At 42.0% G+C, this 16,836-nt stretch overlaps 1 protein-coding gene across 1 annotated transcript in view; it reads left to right on the forward strand.

The window, feature by feature from the left end:
- Positions 1-16,836, forward strand: part of DNAAF11 (dynein axonemal assembly factor 11) — a 70,524-nt gene that overhangs the window by 25,653 nt on the left and 28,035 nt on the right. Inside the window, exons 6-9 of the mRNA XM_041769282.1 lie at positions 4,111-4,302; positions 7,035-7,112; positions 12,670-12,735; positions 16,534-16,603. Coding sequence (XP_041625216.1) covers positions 4,111-4,302; positions 7,035-7,112; positions 12,670-12,735; positions 16,534-16,603 — 406 coding nt within the window. The remainder of the gene's footprint in view (positions 1-4,110; positions 4,303-7,034; positions 7,113-12,669; positions 12,736-16,533; positions 16,604-16,836) is intronic.

The following is a 16,836-nucleotide window of genomic DNA, read 5'->3' on the forward strand; positions in this document are numbered from 1 at the left end:
CTTTGATTCTTTCTTTGCTGAACTTTGGAATAGCTTTCTCTATTTATTTAGGCCTTCTTCTGAGTACTTCAATAAGGTTTCATAATTTTCTCCATAAAGGTTTTACACCATCTTTTATTAGATTTATTTCTAAGTATCTCATAGAATGAGATTTTTAAAATACTCTTGTAATTGGTTCTTGCTGTTGTATAAAGAGACGAATGATTTCTGTATACTGATATGGTATTAAGCAATCTTGTTGAACTTTTAAAAAAGATACAGTAGTTAGGCTGTAGCTGATCCTGTGTTTTCTATGTAGAAAAACACATTTTTTTAAAAAAAGGTTTTATTTATTTATTCATGAGAGACACAGAGTGAGAGAGAGAGAGGCAGAGACACAGGCAGAGGGAGAAGCAGGCTCTATGCAGGGAACCTGACATGGGACTGGATTCGGGGTCTTCAGGATCACAACCTGAGCCAAAGGTGGCACTAAACCACTGAGCCACCCAGGCTGCCCCACATTTTTTTTTTTTTAATAAATGGGAACTTTAAAAAATTTTTCCAATTCTTCCGCTTTTACTCTTTTGTTTTCTTTATCGTGCCTGCTAAAGTCTCCGGGATAGAGTGGGATACCCATTGTAAGAGTGAGAATCTGTCTAGTTCTGACAATAAAAAGAATGTTTCCAATTTCTCATTATAAGTAAGGTTCTGATCATGGGGTTTTGGAAGAGTTAAGTACATGTCCTTTGATTCCAAGTTGATGAAGCATTTTCATCATCACAGATACCGGATCTTATGAAATGCTTTTTTTGCATCTATTGAGATAACTATGTTTGTCTATTAATGTGTGAGTCAAATTCATAGATTTCCCAATATTAAGCCATCTTTAATTTCCAGAATAAATTCACTTGGACCATGGCATATTTTTAATAGATCCCTACATTCATTTTGCTAATATTTTATTTATAATATTCAGACCTATGTTTGTGAGTTTATGCTATAATAGTCTTTTTTTCATTGTATTTTTTCCAGTGTTTTGCATCAAAGTTATAACAGGCACGTAAGATGTGTTTGGGATCATTTCCTCTTATTGGTTTATACAAGTTTACAAATGTTGAAAATGATCCATTGCTTGCATTGAGTAGAAGCACAGAGTTGGGTTTCTTGCAGGTGCCTACCTGCCTCCCCACAGAACTGACTGGCTGGTCCTACAGGCATTAGTCCTATGACTGCATTCAGCCTATTTGAACAGAAACCCAGACATTTTGCAGGAAGGTCATTGAAATAGTGAATTATTGACTTGCTCAGAGAGGAGTAGGGGGCTATTCCCCTTTCAAGATCTTTCAAGAAGAAACACCACAAAGATCCCAGGGCTGCAAGAAGGAGAGGCAAGCATCTCATCCCTTGTCTAGATCTGAAGCCTGCTTCCAGCCTGGAGAATTGAAAAGATGAGATGTGTCCTGGAATAGCCTAGAGCAGAAGGGTCAGGAAAATGGGCATTAATAGAATCAGCTTATACTTCAAGCATCTGTCATGGCAAGGGTTTTTGAATATCCCACAGGCCATGGAACTGGTACAAGGAACTGCACTTGAATTGTCTTTGAAGGGCTGGTGCCCAAGAGAGAAGTGACAATAGGAGACAGTGGGGTGGATTGTCAGTGTCAATAGTTTGTTACACATGCCAGCTTGTGGTATGTTGATCACTCAGACAAAGAATGATGAACCTGGAGAGCTATCGTAATGTCTTCAAGAGCCAATATATGTGCTCACAAGAGAAAGCCAATAACTGAATATCAGCCCTAGAGAGAGAGAGAGCCAACCGCCAAGGTATAAGGGCATCGGTCTCAGAAGAGGTGTTTGCCTCCTTCTCTGCATCCATTGTCTCAGACCCCCATTTTTGAAGTTGTTGGGGGGACCTGATGAAGAAACCAGTGAGGTGGGATACAGAGGGAAAGACTAGGTGAGCAATGAGGAGTTGGAGCAGCGCATGCCCCTATCCCCATACAGAGCCCAGTTATGAGCTGGGTGAGGGGAAAAGGGTATAGAGAGGAAAAGGAAGGATGTTCGATTTGGATGTTTAAGTGAAGTTTTATTTAAACTGTAGGTCTTCAATACCTGTAGGTGAGATGGGACTTTTCTTGAACAAGACTGTTAGGCTGTGAGATGTACTTGTGAGTGGGAAGAGAGTTCGGAGAACACAGCTTTGAAGCAAGTGACTGAAGAGCACATTGTTCATATCCTCATGAGCTCAATCTGCTCCACTGCCCAGCTGCATGCATTTACATGCATTCTACTTTTGGAGACTTAAGTGATTTAGCTGATATTTCTATAAGTTTTCTTAAGCAATGATTTTTATATTCTTATCTTTTTGCATTGCGAAAGATAAAAGTGAACCAATTAGTCACTTTCTAGCAAAAACAAATTCTTTTAACTGAAAATGGAACCAATTATTTCAGTGATGATTACTTAGAATGTTGGAGAATATTATAGATCCCCTTAATAGATTGCCTTTTCAACACCATAAAGGACGATAGCAGGATGCCTGGGGTGGCTCAGTGGTTGAGCATCTGTGTTCGGCTCAGGTCATGATCCTGGGATCCAAGATTGAGTCCTGTGTCAGGCACCTTGTGGGGGTCCTGCTTCTCCCTCTGCCTATGTCCCTGCCTCTGTCTCTCTCTGTGTCTCTCATGAATAAATAACATCTTTTTTTTTTGTTTGTTTAAAGAACGGTAGCTATATGACAAAGCATTCATTTTCAGCAATTTGCATGATTTTGCTTTTTAAACTATCTACTTACATTTTGTAATATGTAAAAAAGTGTAAGCAGAGTCTTTCTCTGTCCTGTTTATGGTGTTTAAATTTCATGTTCCAGTATTTTTGGTTCATCCCTTCAAAAGGCATCTTATTTGAAGGTCAACTAAATGAGCCTTTGGTGTCATCTCATTTCTGTACCAACAACAAAATCTAACATTTAATGAATACTTACTGTTTGCCATACTTGGTACTGAAGGCTTCACATGGATTCTTTCATGTAATGTCATTTTGAAATAGTGTACGTTGCAGGGAGAGGTGAGGCGAGAGAAGTTCCTGGTGTTTACTGTTTGAATGGTGTCATTTTTCCTCCTCTAGAATAGCATTTCCTCAAAGTAGTGTCATTGTTTGTCTTGGATCTCTGGTGCCTGACACAGAGAAGATGCTCAATAAATATTTCTTGAATCCACACTGAATGAATGTCAAATACCTCATATGCCCATTTGATGTCATATAGAGACATCATTTAACTCTCTGACAGTCCACAAAACATGAATGAAACAGAGAACACAGCACTGTTACCATCCAAAGCGATGACATCAGAGAGTATATGTGAAAGGCCCTACCACAAAAGATCTCAATATCCCACTAGAGAATATTAGAGATAGAGGATCATTAAAGAACCTGGAAATAAATAGGATTTAATTTGTCTGTTGGGAAGATTCCTCTGGGAGCAGTATGGAGGGTGGAACTGAGGAGTGCCAGAATGGAGATGGGGTGATTGGGAAGGCCCAGTGGTCCCTGAATTTGTCTGATCATCAGAACCTATTACAAAATATCATAAGGGATCCCTGGGTGGCTCAGCAGTTTAGAGCCTGCCTTTGGCCCAGGGTGTGATCCTGGAGTTCCAGGATCAAGTCCCATGTCGGGCTTCCTGCATGGAGCCTGCTTCTCCCTCTGCCTGTGTCTCTGCCTCTCTCTGTGTCTCTTGTGAATAAATAAAATCTTAAAAAAATATATCATAAAACACAGATTCCCGGACCTGACCCCACATCTACTGGGTAGACTTTCTGCTGGGAGCCCAGGCATCTGTGCTCTTCATAAGGCTCCCTGGGTGACTAATCAGCCAGGCCCAGGAGCCCTTCCGTCTGATCCCTGCAGTGTGCCCCGAATTAGATGATGAGGGACGACCTCAGTTGGGGCAGTACTTCGTCCAACTTGGCTTATGTAGGTAGGCTTTCTCTCATAGATGTCTTGTCATTCAAAGGTAAGAAGATACCGTAAGAAAAACGTGTAAGAGATATAAGGGGCAGCGTCACGGATGAAACTCAGACATCCAGGATTGGTCTTTCATGCTCTGGTCTATTCGTTCCTTCCAAGCCCATTTTCAGTAGAGAGCAAAGACCACGTCCAGGCACTAGAAGTACAAGAAGGAGAATGCAACCAAAAGAAATTCAAGGACAGTGAAGATGACTTCGAATTCTGGAACAAGCCTTCTTTGTTTACTCCTGAATCTCGACTGGAAACACTTAGGCATATGGAAAAACAACGGAAAGACCAAGAAAAATTAAGGTATTTCATGGTTTTCCTGTCATTGAGAGTAATGTAATGCTGTCCTAGGGATTATATTTTCATGATGGCACATGATTTCACTCGTCATGTGTTAAATATTTGCTAGCCATCATGCATTGACTTTGCTTCTTCTAAGCTCAGCTTCCTGTTGTATTGTATGTACTAACACTTGTTGATATCAGAGGACCCTCTGTCACAGCATATCATGAATGATATCTTAGGGTTTTGTCTGTATGTCTTTGACTTTTTAAACAACTTTCAAGAAGTATGGTCCAGATTAGAGATACTAATTATCACACCACCAAGAAAAAGTGCACTTTGTAGGATGAGTAAGTTCGTTTGTGTCTTATAATTTGCAAAATTAGAAATTAGTTTCACTAGGCATTCTGTTTTCCTAATACAACTCTCTTGGATGTTCAGCAGTATGCTTTCACTTCTGAATTGTTTAGATATAATTTGGTGATTTGTCAGAAGCTACAATGCTTAAACTGTTATTCTCAGAGAGGCTTTTTAAAAGCTAAGCTCTGTGTCATTCCATTTCATGTCATTGCTCAGGTCTAGTATGTAAAATGTGCCACTTATGGAAATACCTCTAATTCCTGTGCTTGGTAATGTGATCATTTAGTTCCAATATACCCTCATCTGCATGGCAGTTACAGGAGTGAAACGCAGCATCTCATCCTGTGATGATCAACTGAGAGTAAGAAACTAAAAGATTGAAAAAGACCGTTAGCAATCACTGCTGCTTTCATGCCATTTTATTCATTAGACAGAATTATAGGGAGGTACCAAAATGAGAATTGAATTTTATCCAAAATGCTTATCTGTAAACTTTGGTGGTCTGTACACGGAGAGTCTGCTGGGGACTTTGGGGAGAGCATTGGAATAGCGTCAGAAAATGTGGGGTCATGTGCTGACTCTGCCACTTACTGTCTGTGTGATGTTGGCAAATACCTAACTTCTCTGTTTCCTCGTCTGTTAAACAGGGCTTCTCGTCCCTGTCTTACCTACCCCACTACGTTGGTAAGAGAATCATTTGAGCTAATATTTTTTTTTTAAATTATTTATTTATTTATTTATGATAGTCACGGAGAGAGAGAGAGGCAGAGACACAGGCGGAGGAAGAAGCAGGCTCCATGCACCGGGAGCCCGATGTGGGATTCGATCCCGGGTCTCCAGGATCGCTCCCTGGGCCAAAGGCAGGCGCCAAACCGCTGCGCCACCCAGGGATCCCCTGTTTGAGCTAATAGATGTAAAAGTGTTTTTGCAGATTTAAGAACCTTCTGAAATGGAAATTCTACATGTTTTTATATAACATGTATTGTATTTCCGACATCTATGCACATGTACACACATATATACACATCATGTTTATATTTCTAGACATATGTAAAATGTATATATAGTACAATACATTGTGTATTACATTGTATTGAGCCTGAAGCCAGGAAATATTTTTTTTTTTCTCTCCCTGATAGCCTAAAAAAGAAATCCAGCTGGATTGGATAAAAGTCCCTGTCACTGCATGCGGGATGCTGCAGTGTATCCAGTTCTATGGGTCCCTGAGATGTTCGTGCCTCTCCTGGTTGTCCCTTAATTGTCCTGGGTCATAGAGAATAATGCAGTGCATGAACATATTAACTTACTGGACCTGGGGACTCAGTTTAAAATGCAGAAAAATGTGCATAAATTTGCATTTTAAAATACAATTAACTGATACAAAATCTGTATTAAAAGAATAGAAATCCAAGGCAAAGAATTGCCTCCAGTCCATCTTCTAAACACATTTCTCTGTCTGGTCTTCCAGGGCTTGTCCATATATGCCTTTTTAAGTTTTTATGTATCTTCGGTAATTTTAAATAGCTGGAACTTGCATTTGACACTTTTCTTTCATGCTATCCCATGAATCTTTCCTCTCTGCACATTTTTTTTCCCTCCTGTCTCTACCCCTTTTGGTAATGAGTGTTAACAGGCTGGGATCCATCCCACCGGAACTTTCTCCACCCTGTAAAATCATATAAATCATCTCTGCAAATGTTTGATTTGGGATCTTTTTTTAAAAAAACACAAAAATGGACTTCTCTTTTATGTATTTGTGCTCACTAAGTACATCATCAACATTTCCTATCACTTTTTAGATTAGCAGATAAAGAGCAAACACATTTTTAAACAGGCACAAACTATTCCATAGCGTGAGTATACCACAATTGAGCCATTGATTCCAACACTGATGGGCATTCGTCATAGTTCTGGAGTTTTGCCACTACAGATAGGACTGTGATAGACATCCTTTTGCGTAGAGTCTTATGTACTGGTATTTTTATTTCTACAGAATAGAATCTACTTGGCATTTTAAAAATTATAATTTTAACTAAAGCAGAGGCTGTATACACAAATGGAGAATTGACAGTTATCTGGGTAAATCATGCATAAAATAGACTAATTTAAATATTCATGGATGCTTCGCGGAAAGGAGCCCCCCCCCCCATTTGAATTATTTGCCAAATTGCCTTGGTCACATTTATGCTTTACAGATATAGATACAGTCTTACAGAAATCTGGCTTGATTGTCAGTTCCCAGCATAGAAGGAAAAGAATGGACTTCATGACAGTGAATTGTTGATGTATTCATAAATATCTGATCAATTTTTCTTAAACTGTTTCACAAAGATATTCCTTTTACATTCTCTTTATTTTTCTCCCTCCCCATTGTCCTTTCTTCCAATCTTAAGTGAAAAGAAGAAGAAAGTGAAACCACCCAGGATTTTGATCACCAAAGACGGGAAAGCTTTGAATGTAAATGACCCCAAGTACGTGAGGCCAGAGGGATACTTGAAGAAGCAAAATGTGTGGTGGTGGTGATTTCAATGGTTTATAGTTGCAGGTTTGCTCTTTGGAGAATATACCTAACTGCTCTTAACAAGCCTGATGAGCCTAATAAAAATACCCTTTTGTGCATATTTGAAAGCAGAACATCTATGATGTTTTCAAGTGCATAGCGTTAGACTTCATTTTCTTGGCATTCAGAACGTGATCTTGACATATGGAAATCCTAGTTATTTATGTATTCCCTGAAACTTTGGATCATATACAGTTTTCTGCCAGCAAATTCCAAGCGCATTATTGTTATGTTTATTAATTTTTAAAGTTCCACCATGAACAAGCTGGCCGAGAATACTGGTAACCTCTCCTGTGTGTCTGTCTACTTTACACTCTGGGCAACGTCTACAAAGTATTTGAGGGCCAGGGAAAGAAACTGATAATAGATATTTCAATGGCATTAATGAGAGAGAGAGAAAATATTCAAACTAGAAATCCTCTGGTATAATAATATCTACCCTATTTGGCTGTCTTAAAATTTAAAACTAGAAAGGCAAAAATAAAAAAAAAAGAAAGAAGAAAGAAAGAAAGAAAGAAAGAGAAAGAGAAAGAAAGAAAGAAAGAAAGAAAGAAAGAAAGAAAGAAAGAAAGAAAGAAAAAGATCCTTTTATAGCCAAAGTACAGAGCAAAATGCCTTTGGACTAAACCTCATTGGCCTCATTTCATTGCTCAAAGCCTGTTTGTGTTCCTTTCATTTTCTATGGCAGGACCAGGGTAAAGGGACTCTCTTGATTGTTCCCAGGTATCATTTATTCCGTCTGCATAGCAATCTCTTTTGATGGGCAGTATTTGTTTTTTCATGGGTTCAAAACCTAAGCTTGAGAAAGGTGGAGTGACTTGCCCAAGCAAATGGCTGGTGTGTCCGACTTGCTCAGGCTAACCCAGTTCTAGTGACTTCCATGGTCATTTATATCTGCCACAAAACACGTCCCTCCTTTATCCTGCCCAAATTACTGTAACACAAGACACAATGCTAGGCATGAGGATCCGGCAGTGAATATGACCTGGGTCTGCGTTTGCTGAGCTCAGCAATCTAGTAGGAAGACTATCTCTCTTCAGCCTACAGCAGGGTCTGACTGAGACCCTCAGAGCTCTCTGGGCCCCTGGTGAGACTACGTCTCCTCACACCACACTGCCCACGTTACCTGACCCTATTGCTAACTCTCTTTAGGGGGATTCTGTGAAGAACTGAACACCTACCACCTCCCCTTACTACTGCCTACTTCCATCCTGCTGTAGTCACCCTGCCCCACCCTCCTGGGTCATCTTGTCACCACCCAGAAAGTTATTCCCATGTGGCTCTGTACACCTCCTAATCTACTTCATTCTCTTCCTTCTCCCTGAACCCCCTTTTCACAGCCACCGTACCCTCTGGAGCTTGTGCCTCATCAGCAAAGCCTCTGTCCTCAACCTTTTCTCTCAATGTCCCTTACTCTTTCATGAATGGACATGAAGGATTTTGCTTCTATAGCTGCCCTCCTTATTCTTCCTCACTACATATACCACTAGGGAAGTTGTACCTCACAGCCACCTTCAGACCATTTCTCTTCCCTTTCCCTAAAAGTTCCCAGCCACTGGGAGCACAAGCCATCTAGATATACCACCCTTGTCCTTCTGCAGTCATGGACTTAACCCCTGCTCAACCCTCACACTCATCCTCTGCCCCAGTCACTGCAGGAAGACTGTAGCACCTAGACCAGCATCTTTGTTTCTGCCTTTCCTCCCATCATCAATCATTTGACTCCGTCCTCCCTGTAGACCATCCAACCAAGCCTTGGCCTTTCCAGCCCTCCACCGCCTCACACTCTGCCATCATGTCCCCCCTCAGCCCAGCCACACAATCCACTTTTATTCTCAGATTTGCCATCTTCCATATCTTCCACCTCTGGAATCTTCCAAGTGTCCTGCAGGGCACCATCCCCTGTGCTCCCAGGGAGCTCCCTGCACCCCAACAATCACCCCCCGCCCCGCCCGTGAAGACCAAGAATCAGTTCTTGGTCTTCATGAACTTGCTGCCTGCCCTTTGCCCCTCATGTTCTCACCTTCTTTCACTCTGCTGTGGTTTTATTGTTCAGATTTGCCCTCAACTCTCTTATCCTTCTTTTCTTCCCTCATGTTCATTCTCACATCCTCATCTCCACCCTATTTAAATCGTACATGCCAAACATTCCTGGACTTGCTCTCATGGATGACTGGAGGAAAACCTCCAACTCTACTTGCTGGTCTTACTATAAATTTACTACCATGGATCTCAAGTAGATTTCCAGTAATTATTGTATTTTCCTGGATCATTCACTCCCCAGTCTCCCATAAGCTGCTTTCACACCTGTGCTCCCTTCTTATTTCTGTTCTGTGGTCCTAGCTGGGGACCTTGTTTCTTACTCCTTAGAGAAAACAGAAGCCATTAGAAGTTTTCTCATCCAATTTGTCAGCATCCCTGGACCTGTACCACATATTCTCTGTTCTCCTGCTGCAGTGGATGAACTTCCTCTCCTCAGGAAGAGGACTTGCTGTCAAGGACTTGCATTGACCTTTTCTCTTCTGTATCATTTCTCTCCCTCCTACTAGGTCCATCTCATCAGTATACAAATGCTGTCTTATCATCCATCTTAAAATAAAAACAAGAAAACTCCCTTTCTCTAGTTCCCCTGGTGGCTACAAGCCCTATTTCTCTGTCTCCTCTTAGTAGCCGACATTCCCCATGGAGATGCTGGACTCAGTCACCAGCTCCTCACTTCGCTTTCCTTCTTGAGACCACGTCTGCATATTCTCTCACCTATAACTTTTGTAGTCACATCATTTCTATACGTTCACATCATTTCTATGTTCTATGTTTATATTATCTCCGTGTTCCTTGTTCACTTTATCTGTGTTCAGTCACATCATTTCACATCTCAGGCCCTATGTACTTGACCTAGCAAATATGACCAAATTGATCATTATCTTCCTTTTAAAAAAAAGATTTATTTATTTAAGAGAGAGAGAGCAGGGGGAAGAGCAGTGGGAGAGGAAGAGAGGGAGAGAGAGAGAGAGAGAGAGAGAGAGAGAGAATCCTCAAGCAGACTCTTCGCTCAGTGTTAAGAGCCCAACACAGGGCTCCATCCCAGGACCCTGAGATCATGACCTGAGCCGAAATCAAGAGTTGGATGCTTAATGGACTGAACTACCCAGGTGCAACCACCACCTCCTGTCATTATTTTCTTCATATAGCAGTTTCTTCTCTTTGCTTCTGATTCTTTGACCTTACTACTGGCTCATCTTCACAGGCTTTGCTGGGTTCTCTTTGTGATGTACTTAAGTGCTCCAGGGCCAACTCCTCAGCTGCCTTCTTTTACATCAACTCTGTGGGGTTCTCACCAAATTCCACAACTTTTGAACACTGTCTTTACATTTCAACCAGACCAAACCTCTTTCCTGAACTCAAGACTTGAACATTTAATTAGCTATTTGTCCTCACCATGTGAATATAAAGTAGGTATTGCAAGTTTACCATGCCCACTACCACTTTCCTTCATAACATGCTTGTCCCCCAAGCATTCTCCAACTCAGTAGTGAGCATCCCTGCATTTAGCAAGATCAAAAACCTTGGAACATCATTGATTCTTCTCTCTGTCATTTTATCAGTGACTCTATGGTCGCTTCCTTCAGTATCACCTGATACTGTGATAACGTCTCGCTAACTCCATCCCCACTACCTTAGAACGTGTCATCTGCTTCTTGCCCAAACAGTTGCAACAGCTTGCTAAGTAGTGTCTGTGGCTCATCTCTTGGCCTCTCATAATCTCTTCTGTTCAACTGGGTGAAAAAGAAGAGAGAGGGGAAAGGGGGCACACTCCCTCTTTTGAGGGAAATCCCTGGAGAGGGCCATAGCACACTCTCCTTCATGGAGCAAATTACATGAGTATATACAACTGTGAGGGAGGCTGGAAAGTGTTGTCTTTGTTCTGCACAGCCATCCATGTTCCTCATTAAAATCAGGGGTCCCGGGCAGCCCCAGTGGCCCAGTGGTTTAGCACTGCCTTTGGCCAGGGTGTGATCCTGGAGACCCGGGATCGAGTCCCACATTAGGCTCCCTGCATGGAGCCTGCTTCTCCCTTTGCCTGTGTCTCTGCCCCTTTCTCTCTCTCTCTCTCTCTCTCTCTCTCTCTCTCTGTGTGTGTGTCTGTCATAAATAAATAAAATCTTTAAAAAAAATCAGGGGTCCCATTACTATGGGTATAGGGGAAGTGAACCGTGGGGAATGAATAACAATCTCTGCCATAGAAAACCTCTCTGAAATTACCTTTCAAGTGATATATGAATGGAGAGTTCAAGTCGGCTGGCTGGACAATTGGGGAATAAGCAATCAAGGCAGAGAAGCCAGCACATAAGAAAGCCCCTGAGATGATATCATGAATGCATGGTTCATTTGAGCTACTAGAGTCTCACATGGCTGGGTTGTTGAAAGCACCGAGAGGGACGGCCACACACAGACATTCTGCTGACGGCCAAATTGTTCCAAACAATTTAGCTTACATTCTTTAATATTGTTGGATTATATATTTTATGGAATAATATGACAGGTGAAGTGCTCCAAATAAATCAACCAAATAATTCTGAATGGTATGTTGCCACAATGGAAGTTATACCTAGGAAGTTGAAAGATGTAGGACTTTGAAATCCTGCCTCTCCAGGCTCATATGGCCTCTTCCCCAGCTGTGTCAACTTCTCAGAACCTCTGTTTCATCATCTCTATGGAGGTGATAGATCATCAGCAGTGTCTCAGCATTTTCCAGGGTGATGCCAAAGTCAACAATGAAAGGAGAAAAAAAAAATTGATTACAAGGAGAAAGAAGGAAGATGGGACTATTTACAACAAAAGGGATAGGGGCACCTGGGTGGCTCAGTCAGTTAAGCATCTGACTCTTGATTTCCATTCAGGTCATGATCTCAGGGTTTTGGGATCGAGCCCTGCATTGGGCTCTGTGCTTAGCGGGGAGTTTACTTGTCCCTCTCCCTCTCTGCTCCTCTCCCCCGACCCTGCCATGCTCACTCGTTCATGCTCTCTATCTTTAAGATAAATAAATAAAATCTTAAAAAAAACTCTAGAGGAATAGAATGTAGATACAGAGAGGCAAATATGTTTACTTGCCCATAAATAATTCCAGCGTTTTAGCTTGCTTCTAGCAAATTTGAATGAAATAGAAAAGAAGGCTTTAACCACCAGATGTCTCTATGTCTGCACCAATGCTAATTTTTTTGTATGTTATTTACCTTAGGAGTCTCACATGTTAACAATGTAAACAAATAATTTATGAATATATCGTAGGTTTCTGCTGAAAATTTTAAATAGCATAATCATTTTATTGTCCACCTACCAAAATAAGTTTGTCATTGGAGATTATTATATAACTATTACCAAGTTTACTTTTGAAAATGGGATGAGTCATCTATACTGTATTGCTAAAGCTATTGTCTCTTTTTCCCCCCAAATGGATTATTCCTTAGACTTGACTTCTCCTTGAAAGATGATGAAAAACATAACCAGTTCATCCTGGACCTTGCTGTCTATAGGTAAAGACAATGTCTTTGTCTATTATGGGTTTACTTAATGTCCCTTCTTTCTGTTTTGTTCTCAGTGCCATCTCTTGAGTTCTGAAGTATTTTGAAATGGAATTTGGTTTGCCAAATGAAGAAGTCCTCCTTTTTTTAAGACCAAGAACTTACTGTAATTTAAAAGAGCGTGGAAATTAAAACAAAGGCAGAAGTAAATAAACCCGCAATCCCAGGGCTATGAACTCTGCAGTATTTTTTTCTAAGGCAGATTTTAAATAATTCTCAGAGCTTTGCTGCTTCCTCATGCCGACACCACAGGCCACCTCGGCTTTCCCTACTGCCACTGTGCTTTTGTGTTCTCCTGTTTTGTTCCAAAGCACTTTACAGTTAAGCCTCAGGTGAGGCCCCTCCCCATCTTTCAGCCCGATCTTAGAGACCTAGGGGTGCAACCTGTAGCTTCTTTATCTCCAGCAGGTACTTTTGCCCCAGCTGTCCCACCCTGTCTCATTCCTTGAGGATTTTAGGTTTGTCCTTCATGCTTCCTACTTCAGTATCCACTTACGAGGCATCTTTCTCATTCTCCAGCCCCTTTGGGCACACCAGTGCCTCAGGGCTTTGCACCCATGTGTCCCTCTGCCTGGACCGCTGTCACTCTAGGTACGCCGCACATGGCTGCTGCCTCATTTCCCGTGGGCCTTTGGTCAGAGGTCCCTTATTATAGAGGCCTCTCTGCCCACCATCCGATAGAAGACAGCGCTTCTCCCTGTACCAGCACCTCCTTCCCCCTCTCATGCTTTTTGATTTCTGCCTGACAAAACCATACATTTACTTGTATTTTTAAAACTGCATGGTCAAGGCAGGAACTTCATTTGTTTGATCCTCCCTCCTTGTCTCTCCAGCACCAACACCCGCACCTCGCACCTGGCACAACATGAGTGAATGAATGAATGAATGCCTGAGTGAACGAATGAATGAATACCAGCACTGGGAGTCAGTGAACATTCGTATGCATGAATTATAATGAAGTCCTTTCTGATCTGAAGGCCTTTTCTGGGTGCTCTCTTTTATCTAATCTCCAAGTAAACCCAGTGGATTTAGAGAGATTGTTATTCTGAAATTATCTAAAACCGAGTAAATTTTCAGAGCGTAAGTCTTGTCAAAGTAAATACAGTAATCCAAGGAGCTAGGACATGTACTCATGGGCCAAGGGCCAATGTTTTTTAATTGTGATAAAATACACGACACTTACAGTTCATCATGGCAGGCATTTCAGGTGGACGATTCATGGCACGTTAGTGACTTCGCCATGCTGTGCAGCCTTAACCACCACCGAGCTCCAGGACATTCTCGTCACTGCAGAAAGGAAGCCTGTACCCATTAAGTACTTATTCCTCGCTTTCCTTTCCCAACCACAAATCTGCCTTCAGTCTCCATAGCGTTGCCTATTCCCAATACTTCGGATTAGTGGAATCACTGATGGCCTCCGTGTCTGGCTTCTTTCACATCGTGTGATGTCTTCGGGGTTCGTCTGTGTTGTGGCATGTGTCAGACTTTCCTCTCTGTTTGTGGCCAAGTAGTATCCCGCTGTACGGCTGGACCACATTTCTGTTCATCCGTTGACCAGTGGATGGCATTTGATTGTTTCCGCCTTTGGCTCCTGTGAAGAAGGACTAACTCTTAGTGTGCACCTTCCTCTTCTTGCCAAGATGCCCCATGACACCCCTGTTAATTCTTCTGCCCCTGCACTGCCAGCCTACCTGCTTTATAAGAGCTTCTGGCTCTTCTCCAGCCGATTCCATGTCCTCTGTCCCTGCAGCAACCCAAGCTCCCTTTCTGTTGTGTTTCTTTTTTTTTTTTTAATTTTTATTTATTTATGATAGTCACAGAGAGAGAGAGAGAGGCAGAGACACAGGCAGAGGGAGAAGCAGGCTCCATGCACCGGGAGCCTGACGTGGGATTCGATCCCGGGTCTCCAGGATCGCGCCCTGGGCCAAAGGCAGGCGCCAAACCGCTGCGCCACCCAGGGATCCCTCTGTTGTGTTTCAGTAAACATTTTTTCATCCTTTTAAGTCCTTTCCATGTTTAGGCCATATTCCTGGAATTTAATGAATGTGTACCCCTTTCTCTTTGTAGCTTCTTGGCTCCTTCACATTCAGTCCTCAAATGAAAACTTTCCCCATCACGTACTTTTTCAAGGAATGGTGAGATTTTTCCTGTCTAGATAGTAAAATCCTTCTCTTCCCATGATTCTGTCTGAACTAATGAAACTAAATTCCTTGTGATCTTCATTGGCACATGGATGTTTATATGAAAATTAAGTTCGTTCATTCATTCATTCATTCATTCATTCATTTATTCATTTGTATATGCTTCCTGTCTTTATCCAGCAAGTATCTATAGAACATCTGTTATGTGCCAGGTATAGGGAGACTGTAACTGGCACATTCTGGATACAGTCTCTGCTGTCCTAGAGCTTATGACCCTGCAGAGGAAGGCAGACAATAAACAGACAGGCATCTAATAAGTAATTACCAAGGGAGAAGCGTGCTGTACAGGAAGGGCCAGAGTTCAGCGGTGGAGACCAATGGTGTGTGCAGTCTGGTGGTTGGCGGTGCTGAGGATGGTCAGGGAAGCTGCTGATACGAACTGACAATTGAAGGGTGAGAAGCTGTGAGCTCTGCAGAGCACCAGCAGAAGATTGTTTCAGGCAGAGGAAACCAGCACGGGGAGAGACCTTGGATGTAGGGGCAGATGGACACTTTAGGAGGCCCTACATGTGGACAAGAAGATGCGATCCATTAATGTTGTAGATATTCAACGTGAGGCTTTAGGAAACGTTGCTGATGCTTTTTATTATTACAAGAAATCTTATTAAATATAAAAGAACGATGCTTTGTTCACACCAGCTCTGGACACCAACTCTGAACTAGGCACTATGCATGTGTCTTCACAGCGATCTCAGGGCTTGGACACTTCATATCCTATTTTACAGATGAAAAACCTGAGGCTTAGAGCAGTTCAGGAACGTGGTCCGAGGTAACAGAGCAGGAGAGGGTAGAGACCCTTCCTCACAGTCTCTCCCGTGTGACTGTAGCCTGTGCCCGTAGCCCTGGTATTGTCCTCTCTGCCTTAACATTTGTGATTTTTGAATCATCACTGCATTTGCTCATGTTCACGATCAATATTTTTAAATGTGCAATTATACAACGTATAATTATTTGTATAAACAAGCGAGATGAAGCCCTACTCTTTCATTTGCTCATCAAGTCAAGAAGAGCAATTGCCCCCTGATCCTGGGGTCAGGGCCATAGATGGAAGGCTTTGCTTGTTCAGCAGGAGGTGGCTCTGCAGGGAGAAGCAGAGCCAGTCAGTCTTCTTCCTGGGATGCTGTCCTGGCAGCTGCAGAACAGCTGCAGGGGAGGGAGGGCAGCTAAGGAAGCAGGAGCTGCTTCCCCAAGTGTCGTGGATTCAGCATTCCTGGCTATTCATGTCAGTCATAGGGGCTTAAAATATTCATGAAAGAACATGGCAAGCTGTTTTTTTTTTTTTTTTCCCAAACCTCTGGCGTTTCAGGCCGCAGATATTTTTAGGTTGGGGCAATCAATGCCAAGTGGGTCTAAAAATGAAATTGCTGATTTATTGAATTTCCTTTAGTTTAGGGATTAATGTAAGACAAATTCCTTAAACCTGTTTAGCATGGAAATTGTAAGCTTCTTTCATTGAAAACGGTTCTGTACATGTTAGTTTTTATTTGCCCTTCTTTCAACTTACTGTTTTTGAAAATTGTAAGATTTGTATGTTTCATTTTGATGCAAGGTATATGGACACCTCTTTGATCGATGTTGATGTGCAGCCAATGTACGTGCGAGTCATGGTCAAAGGAAAGGTAAGCATAATGGGCAGACTGTTACAATTTCAAAAGCTAAGCCTCAAACTAAGCTAGGTTGCCTCCAAAGTTATTAAAGTGATGTGAAAAGAGAGGAAAAGAAGCCCAATCAGAGAGCTCTTTTTTTAGACATGTGATTTTATACAGTGGGAGTGGCATACAGCAGGAATGGTTGCTGACTAACCACTGTGAAGCTCAATGAAATTACCATTTTTAACTTGTGTCTGTCATGT

The sequence above is a fragment of the Vulpes lagopus genome, chromosome 9 (assembly GCF_018345385.1).
Source record: "Vulpes lagopus strain Blue_001 chromosome 9, ASM1834538v1, whole genome shotgun sequence".
Taxonomy (NCBI): Eukaryota; Metazoa; Chordata; class Mammalia; order Carnivora; family Canidae; genus Vulpes; species Vulpes lagopus.